At 40.6% G+C, this 16,535-nt stretch overlaps 1 protein-coding gene across 1 annotated transcript; it reads left to right on the forward strand.

The window, feature by feature from the left end:
* The first annotated feature begins 762 nt into the window (after positions 1-762).
* On the forward strand, positions 763-4,221 carry LOC122719105. The gene has a single exon (XM_043944663.1). It carries the CDS (start codon positions 769-771, stop codon positions 4,219-4,221), a length of 3,453 nt encoding a protein of 1,150 aa, XP_043800598.1. The 5' UTR covers positions 763-768.
* Positions 4,222-16,535: the final 12,314 nt, after the last annotated feature.

A 16,535-nucleotide genomic window follows, 5' to 3' on the forward strand; every position in this document is an offset into this window, starting at 1 on the left:
TCGAAATCGTTTCATTTACGTTCGAACGTATTTATTGGATGAGACGAAGACGCTTCAACGAACGATGACGTTTCCGATGACGCTCGATCCTTTCGACGACGGATCGATTCACGCACTGGTAAGAATTTCAATCTCATTTTCCACGATCTTTGTTCGATTTCCTATATATATATATATGTATATATATATCGGTCTTTCTCACTAATAAGCAGAAACTGGCACAGTTCAATGACCTGGCCATTATTTCGTGACAGGAGGCATGGGTCTGTCAACCTCGATAAGTAATTATGGAGCTTCTGAAATGCATATTCGTACTATCCTCTGAATTCAGCCCCAAAGCATGGGCGTAGATATGAGTCATATACCGAGTTCCCCAAACGTCTCCCTTTTCTGGCTGTGTCCACTCGCGTATAGGGTGTCTCGCCGAGGCAACACCTCAGTCAACTCGTACGTACTCCTCTTTCCATCGCTCGTTAACCGATATTCTATTTTCCGACCGTACGTATCTACGATATTCTATCCATTCGTGGCATCCATATTGAAAAACATGATTCAAAAATCTCGCGTTTTCTTTACCCCTTTCTTGTTCGAGTTACTAAATACACGCACGAACGAAAGAAAGATTTCGTTCGAGTTGAGTTTCGAAGAAAAAGAGAAAGAAAGAATAACAAATATCGATCTCTGTTCGACAGAGCGACGAGTAATCGATAGAGGTGATAGAAGATCGTTGCTGTCGCGCGTCGACCACTGGCTGAGACGTCCTCGACGATGGCGCACGAGACGGCGATATCGGATTTGACGGAATTGGACAGCGACGGATCGAGTTGCGGAGAACGCGACGCCAGGAAACGTCTTCGCTTCGACGTGGATCCAACGGGGCCGAAGAAGAGGCGAAAACAATCGACGCCCGTGAGATTCTCGTCGACGTTGATGCCCGGCGTGCACGAGGAGTCGAACGAGGACGAGGACGAGGACGAGGAGGAGGACAGCGAAGGTAAGCTGTCGTCGCGATCACCCATACCGAGTCAATCGTCGATAAGGGACGAGAACCTGAATAACGAATTCCGTTGCCAATACTGTAGCCAGTTTTTCGATAGAAAGGAAACGTTGAACGTTCACCTGGACAACGAGCACGGTTCCGCGAATAGGATATCGCGACAACAATGCCCGAGTAGTAGATCCCCCCCGAATCAACCGATCAAGCAAGAACCGTCTCACCAACTGGACCAATCCGAGAACCCCGTTAATTTGCTTAGCGTAAAGAATTTCGCGATAAATTGGCTGGCCACCGGGCAACACGTGCAATCGCACGCGCAAATGCAGACGCAGAACGAGGAATCGTGGCCCGTCACCGGCCCCCCACCTGGCCAAATACCACCGTTGCCCAATCACCTCCAACTCCTCACCAGTTTTCCCGGCGCCTTGGCGCAGTATCTGCCCGTGCCCGCCTTCCCCATCCCGGATTCCGGCTCGATCGCGAGAGGTGCCGGTTTAGGGCCAACGCCGGTGAGGATCTTCAATCCGGACGCGTACTGTGATCTGTGTAACAAAGAATTCTGCAACAAGTATTTCCTCAAGACGCACAAGGCGAACAAGCACGGTATCTACGCGGATTCGCCTGGGCCGAGCAACGTGGACAACGTTGGTGGCGGTGGCGGTGGCAATCCGGTGGGCAATCCCGTGTTCCCCGCCGCTGTCAACTTCCCGAGTGGCGTGGTTAAACTGGAACTTCCCGCGACGCCACCCACGCCGACGGTGGCGTGCGACCTTTGCCAGAAGCGGTTCAAGAACGAGGAGTCGGTTCGTAAGCACAAGCAGAAGATGCACGCCGAGTTGTCGGATCAATCGCAGGAGGGGCAGATCGGTTTGTTGCAGAACGAGGAGGACAGGGGGGAGGCGTCGAGAGACAGTATGGGTATGGAGACGTTGTTGAGGCAGGAGTACGGGATCGAGCAGGAGGATGCGACGTTCGTTCCGGCGCCCAGACACCTATCCCCTCAATCGATTCAACAGGCGCGCGACTCCGGGTTTAGCGCGGATCGGCTTCGTCGTTTGGGAGTTATAAATCCGGACGCGTTCTGCGAGATATGCTGTAAGGAGTACTGTAACAAGTATTTCCTTCGAACGCATAAAATGAAGAGGCACGGTATCATCGTTCAGGATAACGAAAGATCGCCCAATAATCCGGCGATGCTGCCAAGTTGGCACCAAGTGCAGACCAGCCCGTTGAATTTAATCATGGGGGAGAATAACGCGGGTGGAGGTGGCGCGGAGTCGAACGAGCGTGGCGGCGACGATTACGAGTGCAAAACTTGCGGGATACGTTTCCAAACGATCGACCTGTACCGAGCGCATTCCCGGAAAATGCACGAGGGGCAGGAGTCGCCCGGCCGGCAAGAGTGCGAGCTGGACACGGCCAACGATCCGCGGAACGACTCCATCTCGGAGGATCTTCAAAAATTGCAGACCATGCTTCTGCAACTGAACGGGCTCAAGTCTGGGAAAGGATTATCGTGCAACGTGTGCGGAAAAGAATGCGAGTCTAGAGCGGGTTTGCATATTCATACGATAACGGAGCACGGAGCCGCCATTGGCGAAGATTCGACGTCCTCGCCGCAAGAGAAGTCGCCCTTAACCGCGACGTCCGCGTTTTCCACCCTATGCGGCAAAGAGTACGCGAGTCAGGATAGCCTGAGAAAACACGTAGCCGAGGAGCATCAAGCGGCGATCTCGAGTGCCGTCCCACCAATCGTCGCGACAACCTCGGCGACGAGCGTTACCAACGCGAACTCGACGAGCCAGGCACCGACGGCCGAGAGGAAAGTGACGTCGATGACGCCTACGTCGAGCTACTGCGAGATATGCAACAAGGAATTATGCAATAAGTATTTTATGAAGACGCACATGCAGAGGATGCACGGTATCGAGATCGAGAATGGGGCCCAGATAGGAGGCGTGATATGCAACATTTGCAACAAAGAGCTGTGCAGCAAGTACTTCTTACGCGTTCACAAGCACAACACCCACGGCATAGTCGATGAAAATACGGCGAGCACGCAGGTGAAACAGGAGAGCCACGAAACGGCGAACGCGGACGACGGTGCTTTGAAACCGGAACAACTCGGTGATTTGACCCACAGATATTTCACTCATTTCACGGAGGTTTGCCCGATCTGCAGCAGAAGGTTCCGCAGTATAAAGTGGCTGAAAGCTCATCTGATGGGCGATCACGGGAAGACAGGTATCGAGAAGTGGCGCGAGATGGAGCAACAGTATCAAACGATCCCCAAGTCGGGGAGCAGGGCGGCGAATGTGACGTCGAAGGCCGGTCAACCGATGGGCTCGAACTTGAAGATACCAAACGGGTTCGAGATCTCGCAGCAAATCAAGTCCGCCGCCGATTACGCGGGTTTGGGTAATCAAGTGTTGTCCAATCTCCTGGGATCGTCCTCCGAAGATCAACAATCGAAGAGTTACCGTTGTTCCTATTGCAACTTCACGACCACCGTACTACCGTTCCTCTTCCTTCACGAGAGATCTCACGGGCGGGACAACATGGAGGGGGAGAAGTCGCTTCAATGCCCGATCTGTTCTCAAGCGTTTCACCAGCCTGAGATGTTGCATCAACATCTACTCGCGTCCCACCAATTCCCCACCTTGCTCCCCCATTTTCAACCCCCCCTCTTCGGTAATCTAAGTCTCGACGCGGAGAAATTGACGAACGAGGGGAAAGAGAGATTCGATTTGGAGGCGAAGGAGGAAAACAGCCCGCAAGTGGTTGTCAATCAAAACATTCCCGATCCGACGAGGAGCAAACGGCAGGACGAGACAACGGTCCAGGTCACTCCTCAGGGTGTGTACAAGTGCGCACAGTGCGGATACGCGACGACCAATTTGAACAGGATAAAGAGGCACGTGAGGAAGGATCACAAAACGATCGGCGATCCTACGGACAGCGTGCTCGCCGAGCTCAGCAGAACTCTGAAGGACGTTGCGAACAGGCACAAGGTGCCGGCTTGTTACGCGATGCCCCAGGATTCGATGAATTCGGTCGCCGAGAAGACGATCATGCAACCGTTTCTGATCGAGGAACGGGACGCGATGCAGGCCGGCTCGGAATCGTGCTCGGAGAAACGATTCGCCCCGGCTTTGGTCTATTTGCCCGTTAAATCGCGAATTAACAACGCGCTCACCGCATCCTTCACCCTGAGCCCAGCTTGAAACTCTTCCTTCTTCGTATTTATTCGATATCCTCGATATTACCCACTCGTTTCTACGTCTGCGATTTGAGCACGTGTTATTAGTTCCTATGTAAAGTGTAAGGAAATAGTTAGGGAAAGTTTATATATTTTTCATATACGTGGCTCGTCGAGGGTTCCATTCATTTTAATATATATATATATATATATGTAAACGATTCACTGTTCGAATATTTCCTGGATATTTACGTCAAACGATCCTTTCATTTTCTTCCGCTTTTCTTCGCGGTTCGAAAAAAATTAATCGCATATACGTTTCCTCTCGCTTGTTCCATGATTGTTTTTTTAAAAAAACTATGTATATTGCAGACACACATATATATATATATTTTGGATCCCGTTTTAAGATACAGAATGATAAAACGAATCCCGCGTTTGAAAGCCACGTTGTTATATACTGTTCCAATTCGGGAACATTTTTTTATTGTACATAGTATAATAATCGTATAACCGACACGAACGGGTGATGAAAAAAAGTTCCTATTTTAAACGCGACCGATCTTCGAGGAAAACGATGTCTAATCATCATTTAAGAGCAACAATCTCCTTTCCGTTTCGTTTTATTCTCGTAATCCCGTAAATTTTCTTTTTTGCTCAAGTCCAGGAATTACGAGCGAAATACAAGATATAAACGAAAGAATACGCGACGACATCTCGACGTTCGAGAATCGTCGATACCGCTTAATCGTATCGTTACATCGATGGTTTTCGTTTCTCGCGATCATACTAGTCAATATTTTATATACATATAAAAATATATATACATATATACGTATAGTCAAAGTTGAGAGAGAGTGTAGGGGGAGAAGATTTATAGAGGTATTTATAAATAGACGAGTTAAGGTAACGACGAACAAAAGAATATGACTATAAAGCAAAAGAAGAAAAAGAAAAAAAAAAAATATGAGAAAAAAACGACGAGAAAGAAGCTAAGTAATTACTGTAATTTAGAGGCGAGCATGATTAAATCTACGGTTACGATATTTAGGTATCGAGGAGCAGTGAAAGCCAATCAACTCAGGGTCGACACAGTATAACCCGTAACAAAAAGTACAATCGTATACACAGCCAACGCATTGCATATAGAATTAAAATAAATATATCGATATAATAATTTTCGCAAGCCGCGGATATCAAATATACGCCAATCGGTCTCTTCCCGTTTCTTTTTTGGAAGGGATGTAACGACCACCACGAGTACTCGACTGTACGATACCCATCTCTTTAAATCTACTAAATTAAAACGCCTCTCTGATTATTATCTATCTAAACAGTAAGGTTTTTACATAGTCTAGTCGTTTACAAAGAAATAACGAAACGACGTCGTCCAAAACGACATCGAAAAGTTCGTAAAGTTCCTCTCTGAAATAAATAACGTTCGAACATCGTGCCTTGCAGCTGAAGAAACTGAGAATCAAAATTTCGTTATCGCCGTATATATCTATCGAATCGAATAGAAATTGGACGCGATCCGAGTGTCCACGTGATGTCATTTATTTCTGTTGTCCCGTATATACCGCAGAAAACAATTCGTACCATCGATAATCCTCTCGATCTCGTAACGGCAGATTCCTCTTCTTCATTTTCTTTTTCGCCCGTGTAAAATCGCTTATCAATCTCGCGATCGACCTCACCGGTTATAACGCTTCTCAATTTCGATTCTGTATTAAAAAGAAAAGAAAAAAAAAAACGAGATATAAAAATCCAATACATACAGAGAATTCAAAAACCAAGGAAATAAAAAGAGAGAGAGAGAGAGAGAGAGAGAGAGAGAGAGAGAACAGAAGAATGCAAAAAGTTCAAACGATCTCTATTTTTAACCAAATTTTCAATTTTTCCACGGTTAACGGTCACCGAGCATTCGATCGAAACATTGTAAAAGACAGCTGGTTTTACAGCGTGACCAGTGGATAGCCAGGCGTGCAGCCGTTCCGAACTTAACTCGCCGGCCAAAACGCGTTCTTTGCACCGGTGGGGTCCCATCGATGAACAAACAGGCGCGTTACGTTTCCGCCCTCGATGCACGCCCACGCAATGTTAACCTTGGATTATGAAATAATGAAGCGGCTCGTTTCGACAACTTCCTTCTGTTTATTTAACGAGCGTAACCCGCGCACGCAAATTCGTAGTGGCGTTTCGAAACGGGGCACCTTATCGATCGTGACGACATCGAAACGAGCATCCGTCGAGTATCGATGCGAACAAAAGGTAGCATGGACGCGATCCAATGAATGATCATCGGGCCGGGCGCGATCGGGATTTATAGCGTATCGGAAGCAAAAACGACGGGTCTCTCTCTCTCTCTCTCTCTCTCTCTCTCTGTATCCGACCGACCTTTGTCTCACTCGCTCACCCATAAAAATTTCCCCGGGACAGCTGAAATTCGAGAACCGCGTCATTTAATAGGACACGTCCGGCTTTTTCGGCGAAAATTCGTCGTCCGAATTAGTATGCGCGCACGCGTGCATTAACATATTTTAGGGGAGATGGAGGAATCGGCCATTACGAATCTATTGAGAGAGAGAGAAAGAGAGGGAGAGGGAGAGAGAAATGTTGTTGTAGAGGAGGAAATGAGATGGAGAGGCGGCGGTCAGGGAAGGAGAGGAGAAAGGAAGGAGAGAAATTTTCGGTCGGGGGGGGAAGGGAATTTTTAGCGGGCATTGTCGAGACGGCGACGTTTGGGTATGGGCAAACGGTCCCACATCTGGTCCCCTCGTACGAAGGTCGGTGAGAGGAAAAAGGTCGCGACCTTGGCCGGGATTTTCCCGAAAAAGTCCGAGAGAAAGGAGGCGAGGCGAGGGGGCAGAGGGTGGAGAGCGCGTATCCCCGTCCCTCCCCTCTCACCCTGTCCATTTTTCTCGCCCCACGGACGAACAACGGTGACATGCAAAACGCGTGCGTCCATGTAAATCGGTACCCTCTTAATTGCATCCCATGGAAGTGCGCGTATTGTGCGCTTAATGGCCCGTGCGCGGCAACGCCAAGGGTCGTAGATTTTAATTATTGTAACGACTCGCAGTCGATAATAAATCGAGCAACGCCGGGGGCGTCATGGTTTTTCGCTGGTCGCAATTTATTTCGCCGCACGTACGAATGACTCCAAGTGCAACGATAAAATAGAATATCGCACGATCCCCGCACAAAGCGTTCTTCTTTCCTCCTTCCCTGATTTTCGTTTTCAATAACGATTCACGGGCATTCACGGATCGTTGTCGAGAACGTTGTACGAAATAAAAATCATGACGATCCTAGGAAATCGTCGGGGATCATCTAATTTCACTGCAAGCGGTGTGTTTCCCGAAACGAGTATTGCCTTGACTAACGTAATTGAGCGCAAAATCAAATTTTACCCGTTTAAATCAAAATGATAGAAACATGGGAAAAAAAATATATTTAACATATGTATATATAATATATAANTTAAAGATGAAAAAAGATGATATAAATATAAATATAAATATATATATATACATACATGATCTGTATTATATTATTATATATGAGAGTACGTGTTTGATAAGCGTGTCATTTCATGTAAAGTGTTCCGCGCATCTAGGCAAATTATTTTTAGTCCATCTAGTCATTTTCGACAGAATTTACAAAAATTCCAAAAACTGTTCTAGTCATATGACGCAGTCGAAGAATCATATATATATATATATTTATAGAATATATAATATATATATACACACATGATATGACTAACCTCGAATGGTTTATTGATATACAAGATCGATCGTATATTTTTATATAAGACTACGAATAATAAGAAAGTTTTTCCTTTGTTATTTCTTTATTTGTATTATTTGTATTATTTTGTACATTAATTTCCTTTTTATTTATTATAATTTATACACACATGATCGGTATGCACAAATAAAGAGTATCTTTAATTTCTTTAATTTTATGCTTCTTATGATTTTCGTTTCCTTTCGTTTCTTATTCACGTATTCGTTATATAAAACTGTCCCGTTTTATAACGTTCCCATTAAATTTTTACCGTTCCATCTTTGCACGACACGAACTTGTATAATGCAATTCACTGAAACGTCAGTGTCCGTCAAATCGATCAATTTCATCGTTCCGTATTTTAAAAGGTGCCGCTCCTACGAGTTTTTCAACACGGTGCAAAAGGGTGTCCCAACAAATTAAACGTGACAAATTGCTCCCGCGTTTCCCGCACTTTTGTTATTTTATCGAACAAAAAAGTATAAGTCAAACACAACCGTATCCGATTTCTTTTCCAGTTTCCAATTTTTTTCTTTTCTTCTCTTTTTTTTTCTTTTCTCTCCCCTTTTTTTTTTTTTATCCACCGCACTCTCAACAACGTGGCGTTGGAGAGGGAAGGTGAAAAGATAAAGAGGGGTGAAAAAAACAAAAGAGAGAGAGAGAGAGAGAGAGAGAGAAAGAGAGAGAGAAAGAGTTTCTCTTCGTGAGCGTGGCAAGGGATAATATTTTATGGGCAAACGAAAGGAAAAGCGGGTTGGTCAATTTTCAGCGAGAGGGAGAGCGCGATCCGAAGACGTGAAACGCTTGCGCTATATCGAAGTTTTCCTTTTGGTTGATGGCCGGAGTCAACGGTTTGAAAAGGGAAGGCGGAAGGCAACCGTTTCCATCTTTCTCGTACCAACGACTACCAATGAGTAAATGACACACAGCTAGCCCCTACTCTCGTACGCAAACACACAAACGTACGTACACACCGAAAATTGGACGTCTACCCACCCACACCCACCGGGGATATGTATAAAAATCAATAACATCTTGTGGTTTCCAAGAGCACCGAAAACGGGGAAATATAGTATATGGAGGAGGATATAATTCTCTCCTATAGACGCAAGAATCGACCAATTTTTCATTATCGTTGGCTTTTGGGTATTAATTATCGATAATCGCTTTCAATCTTATTCTATCTCGATAAAAAAAAAAAAAAAAAGAAGGAACTAACTAAGAGGAGGAGAAATTGGTTTTTCAAGAAAGAAAGAGAAAGAAAAAGAGAACGATGAAAGAATCGTGGCTCGTGAAATAGAGAAGAAAACAAAACTATAAAAATAGAAGCGTCCTAAATTGTGTAATAAATCTCCAACTACTTCGTTCTTTACCAATATACAATGGAATCGATATCTTTCAAAATTGAAAAATAGTATATTTCAGAAGAATGGCATTAAAATGTTTAAAAGAAGGATCGCTTGGAAAATCTTATGGACGAGTATACGCGATATTTCGTCCATTGTTTTCTCTATTATCCTATGTATAGGACAAAATAATCGGGATCTCCGCTTTTGTTTCTCCATCAATTATTTACGAAGGCGACGACAACGATGATTCGAGCCGCGTCTCGAAATTCGTGATAAATTTAAGAAAGGTATCGAACCGTGCACACCCCTCCTTTTTCCTAGTCCTACTCATCAACCACCACACAACCGCAGCACTGCTTACTCCCTGACAAGGAAGTGAATTGCAATTATCAAAGCCTCCCCCTTCCCCGAACCCATTCCCCTCTTTTCGATACATTTCTCCCCTCCTCCTTTCGTCTCTTCTTCCTTGGCTCCTTGGCTCACTTTCTTTCCCCCTATCGCTCAGCAACTTGGAAATTTCATCCCCCCGTAATAATTTCGCCACCACCGCCACTACCACACAACCGTGGCCATCGTCTTCGACGATCAAAAGAATCCACGTGGCGAGATGAGGGTCGACGAAATATTTCGCTACGTAGCGAATTTCGTGAAACCCTATTGTTCGATCTTATGAATGAGAAGTGTCACTGTTGAAAAAAAAAAAAAAAAAAAAAAGAGAGAGAGAAAAAAGTGACGAACACAATGCGAAATATAAATATAAATTTCGAGGAACACGAGAATCTCGCTTTTTTTTCTTTTTCCAGTTTAAAAATTTATATCGTCGGAAAAGAAGAGAGAGATGGAAAGAGGGGGAGAGAGGAAATAGAATGAAATATACATTAGTTTGCCCGTTGACACGATTTTTATCGAAATCGCGAGTACGGGTAACATTGACAACACCGATCAGATTGAATGTACGCGAAGCAGCGTGATAAACTTCGTGCAAACCTCTCTCCGCAAACCGTGAGATGAAATATCGGTGTCGATTGCTTTACAATGCCGTTACCCAGAATCCCACGTAGCATTGAACAAAAAAATTCGAGCCCGCTTAAAATAAAAAGAATGGAATTTGTGAAAATCCTTTCATCGAATTCACCCTCGTTTTTCTCCGCGCGACAAATACACACGCGCTTCTTCTCTCTTCCTTACAAATCATCTACGTATACACACATACGCACACGCGCGCACGTTTTTTCCGGTTCAACGATTTCTGGGGAGGGAGGAGGGAGAGGGATACCGAAAGATCCGCGATTCGAGGAAAAATTTGGATGAACGGGGTGAAAATATGGGACATTGTTCGAGGGCCGGTTTTCGAAGTTTTCGAAAAAGGGGATCGCGGAAAAGGCGCGCAACCCTTTATTTGTTTAGGAGAAGCGTGCCGGGTGCGCGCGCCACGGCATACGCTTACCGTTTCGACGAATTTCACCCCAAATTTTCAGCTGGCACGCACCCCACCCGATTTACACAATATTTTGGAAATCTTTTATAAGATTTCCCCTCCCTCCCCTCCCTCCTCCCTCCCCCCCCTTCGCCCCTCTCCTAGCTTAGCACGAGCCCAGCTCCCAACTCCATTGTAACCGACCCGCCTCTCCCCTATTTTCTTTCCTACGACCTGTCGACGAACGACCACGACGACAGATGGGAACGTGCCGCTGTTCCGCCGAATACCACGCGCTCCACCAAGGGTTCACCGGGGACAAGGATGATGGAAATAGAGAATGGAAAAAAAAAAAAAGAAAGAAAAGAAAGAAAAGTTTGTAAAACGCATCGAAATCGTGAAATTAGGGTCGATGTCGGAAAAAACGCGAGGAATTAACATAGGCGATGTGAATAGGGTCCACGGAGCGGAAGGGTGAACGGATTCACGTGCACCCCTTTTACGCGACACGTGTCTTTCATTTTTCTGCACTTTTTTTTTTTTTTTTTTTTTTTTNCGATACGTTCATTAATGAAATCGTACGTAAACTGGAAATACAAAAGGTAAAGATAAAGGGGAAAGTTGTAAATCAAGTTTTGGTTAAAGAATGATGTAGGGGATAAGAGAATGCAAAAAAAAAAAAAAGAGGAACACTGTATATCGATTTCGAATTTTTATTCCAAGAAAATTCAATCAGGAGTGGCACCTGATTAAAATCGATAGCTGGTCACTTTTAACCGTTTCGAATTTATTTTTTTTACATTTTCCACCGCGTTTCAATCCAATCGAAATAATTTTAAAATATAATTTTAAAGTAACTGCGCATTTAATTTATTATATACATGTACGAGGATCTCGTAAATTTAATTTTTCTGTTACGTAATCTCGGGAAAACCGCCTGACAATAATACTTCTCCGGTTGAAAATATTACGCAAGCGCCACAAGAAAATTCTGAACGCACAGACATATTTAAATGCATGACACGACATATTTTCGCGATATATTTTAATTGACGTGCAACAACTTATTGTTCATATTTTTCGACTGAGCCATGATTACCTTACCACTTTACGATTAAAAAAAAGGAAGGATTAAAGCAAATTTGATACGCGCAAAAATTCAACGTTCGAGAAATCGGCGTACGTACCACGATTGTAAATATCACGGAAATGGATACAATATGGATAACGTGATACGCGAAAATTTATTAAGTTCCTATTAACGTGTTATATAAACGTACGTTCCTAAGTTAAGCTTTACTTAATCGAAGTTACGCGACGCGTTAATGTTATAATTGGAAGGAATGGGAGGTCCTATTACAGGGATCTCCCGATCAACGGTATCCCATTCGATTATATATACACGCGTATAGGAATTCTGTTTCTACGTCTCTAAACCACAAAGCATGTGTATTGTACGTGTGTGAATTGTGCGAATTGTGTGTAATACTATAATAAAGTTAAGCAATACCGGTTAAGCGGCGAAATTACATACATAAGGATATCGTAATACGTAATACGCGAGGGTAGAGGGATAAGTAAATTGAGAGAAAATCAAAATTAGTTATTAAATATGTAAACCGCGACTAGTCGTGTCACTAGCCAATCGCATTCGATAATGTATTTAAGGAAAATCTTACGATCGATAAGTAATCACAATTCAGGGTCCCCTAGTTGTTTCTCTCTTAGCGGCGCGAACAGTGAGGATAGATTAATTAAAAATGAATGTATCTATTCGATGAACCAGAAGTACAAGTAAAACAACTGTTTCGATGACGAATTATTAAAAAAAGATTAAAAAAAAAAAAAAAAAAAAAAAAAGATATGTGTATATTTAACTTAGGAGAGGTGTGCTATTTACACGTGTGTACATAACGAACGGTCATCGGTGATTTTATGTAATCGCATACAAACGAGTATGTTAATTATGAACAACTGTGACAAGGAACATTAAAACGGAAGACAATTATATTCGTCTGATAATGATCAGAAAAATTTTGAAGTCGGCCACTCATAGCCAGTCATAAATGATAGATGAAGAAAGAAAAGGATAGAGGTAAAATAAAATAATAATACGAGAGTAAGAGCACACCGTACCAAAATATTTTTTCGCGAAAATCGAAAAATATATCGAAATTATTATTTTTGCAAAAAAAAAAGAGAGCGTCGAAACTTCCTCAAAACGACGAAAACAATGAGACTTTTTCGAAATATAGAAGAATATCTTTTCTACGCAATAGAATGTTTTATCGAACAAGAGAATTCTAACCGATTCTTTGATAAAAAAAAAAAAGAAAAAAAAAGAAAAAAAAAAGAAAATGTAAAAAAAGGAAAGAGGGAAAGAAAAGGAGATCTATAATTTTAAGCGTAACAAAAAGCTGTAACGTAACGTTAGAATACAGCAAACCGAATGTTCCTAATGTAATGCTTTCATCTGAATACGTATATTTATAAGTATTTACACGATAGAGGTTCTAATATTTATATCTTGCCCTATGACGTTTATGTTTCGACTTTTTTTTTCTTTTTTTCGAAGAACAAAAATGAAAGAAAATAATGATATTATTATAAGCGATTTAATCGAGATCGAAGAAAAAAAAAATTATGAAATATTTATATATATATATATGTGCGAATAATATTGTGTATATGAGAGAATCGAAGCCAACGCGATATACTTGAGCGAAATAATGAAACATTTGACAATTTGCAACGTGTCAAATATATCTGACTTATATGGAAGAACGTGAAACTTTGTTCCTTCAATTTAATACGAACGTATACAAATTGATCAAATTCTTGGGAACAAGATCTTTTATGTAAGTTAGATATATGATATCTGAAGAAGAAGAAAAAAAAAAAAAAAAAAGAAAAAGAAAAAATTACTGTAAGTATCTACATTCGTCGTCAAATTGAACGTTTTTACCATCGAAGCGAAAAATATCTTTTAAAAATTTTCAACGAATTGTAACGCGACATGTAAGCAACATCATTGTATTAATGTTCATTGTAACTATGTTTGGCATATTCATTTTAATATGGTTGTTAGCAATTGTTCTGACACGATCGAGGGTACAAAAATCCAAGGAGCGAGAATCAAAATATTCGAGAATCAAAATTACATTGTAAGTTCATAGAAGTTGGTTGTTCGTCGATAAATATTATTTGTTAGTCAAGAATAGTTGGATACGTCCAATAATATAGTCTAATAATCATTATATATCGTCGTATCATTCCTTGTTCCTTCTTACCTTTATCACCTTATAATCTCATATAAGTATACTTTTTTTTAATCTCTTTGAATAGAAAACTGCTATTCAAAGAAGAAAATTAATTGCGTTGTTGTAATCGTTTCATTATAATAGTATCATATCAGTTTAGATATGAATATGAAGATATCATATGAATATTTTACATTATGAAATGTAGCAAAAATTGAGAGATATATTAATTAATATCGTATGAATTCGATTCGCGTAACAATTTTTTTTTTTTTTTTTTTTTATGAGTCAAATGATAAATACACGATCTGATTATTTATCAGAATAGAATTTCAATCAAGAACGTGTCGATAAAAAATTTCGATAAACTATGAGTTTAATAAGGTGTAAATATATAACGAGTCGACAATGAAAATGAAGATTGGAATCATTTACGTCAATATTATTCTTCTATCTTAATTAATCTATCTATCAATGAAAATCAATAAAAATAAGTTATTTCTTAATTTATATTAAAATACTATATATATATATATATTTTTCATGGCACTTAAAATGAGATTCTTATTGGAATAATAATCTCTATTATCAATGACAAATGTTACTCGCAACAAACAAGACTCTCGACCTACAGTCGATTGAAGGTCGATGGTAAGTATCGTACTCAAGATCAAATTTTATGAAAATTTTATACTTTCCGATGATATCGTTCTAATATGTACCAATTAAAATTTTAAATTGCAAGTATCCATATTAAGATGGAATCTTAAATATTTATCCTTGTGAAAAATTCCAGTAGGAAAATAAATTTTTTACGTATTTTCCTTGAAAAGAACAACAGGTAACAATCTGTATAAATTAGAATTAAATATTTCGTTAGAATTCCAACGAGCACGTACATTTTTATTGTCCATCCATGTTTCTAAGCTAATGAATCATTATTTTCCTCAATTTACTATATAATCTTTTAATTCATTTTCATTAAATTCGCATTGAAATTTAGCATCGCTCGACAAAAAATCAATAAAATTATTAAAATCCACGAATATACCGGAAATCTCTATCTTTCGCATTTGCAAGAATATCGCGATAACATAGATAAATCGCACTAATAAGATAAATTTCAAGAAACGTGATCGATGTCGTTGTAAAACAGAAAAAAAAAAAAAAAAAAGAAGAAAGACAACAAACAGAGAAAAAGACAAAATGGTAAGTTGAAAGAAAATCACTGCTAATTAAACAGTGCATAATATGTACATTTACAATGCTCATCAATCATGGTAGGGAGAAATCTGTGCGTTTTATAACCAGTAATAAAGCCGCTATAAAGATTGTTTACATTGTAGTATTCAGATTAAACGAAAGGTGTCGAATGTCAGCGATTAAATGGATGATTATTATTTATTTCACGATATCATAAGAATTAACTGATTATTTAAAAATACCGATTAACTCGACTTTTCTTACATCTTTGATACGCAATGGTAACAACACATTTAAAACACATTCCATATTTATTCAATTTCACCGAGCACGCTCAAATTTTAAAAAGTCATTTCAATGGATGTTTTTTTTTTTTTTTTTTTTTTTTAACGATTGTTTAACGATCAACAAACGTCATTTATACCTGTTTACCGCTCAGGTATTACCCCTTTAACAGAAAATGGAATCAATCGTGTTTGATATTTGTATTCTCGAATGTAAATATTAAGACACGTACTCGACCTATACTTTGTGTTATCGTTTATATCGCTATGATCGTTTTGTTCTCCTCAAATTAGTCTTGAATCGGTTCGCCATCAGGTGCGTTAATCTCAATTAAATCTCGCGTTCTCGACGTTATTTTTCCATATATTTCAATGTCTGAAAATATCGGAACATGTATTAAAAGCGATTTTCTAGAGAAACGAATCGAACGATCAACCGTACACCGCCAGAAATCAACGCGTATACGCGATAATTGCATCTGTAATTCTCTCAAATTGGAAAGAGCAATAAACTCTACACGAGGCGAATGATATATTCCCCACTATCTGATGAAATCACTTCGAAATTGGCGGGATAAGGTGAGAAAAATAATATTATCCAGACGGTTGACTCAAGTTGGTGATCGGAGTGGGATCGGTGTTGATTCAATTGTAATGTCTTTAGATGGCAACAATTTCGCGAAAGAATTTAAATTCGCAAAGTTTTCGATTTCGAACGTGATTCCAAACGCATCGAATCTTAGAAATTTTAATAAATTCAACAATATTTTCGTTCTTTCGTTTATAAACAATTATACATTCACTTTAGAAAAACACACACAAAAATAGTGATTATTTGCTAATTAGTCGATAAATTATCATAATGTTTCCACGGCTATCTGCCATTTTAATGACACGAACTATCGAGTTTACGATTAATGTTACATGACCACGCGTGTCACGTGTTAGTTAGGTACTTTGCCGCTCGATCATGAATCGTCATGTATGACGTCATTGAAAAGAACCAAATAAATCCCATTCGACTCGCATAAGCG

The sequence above is a fragment of the Apis laboriosa genome, unplaced genomic scaffold, assembly GCF_014066325.1.
Source record: "Apis laboriosa isolate Shangri-la unplaced genomic scaffold, ASM1406632v1 scaffold11_cov152, whole genome shotgun sequence".
Lineage (NCBI taxonomy): Eukaryota > Metazoa > Arthropoda > Insecta > Hymenoptera > Apidae > Apis > Apis laboriosa.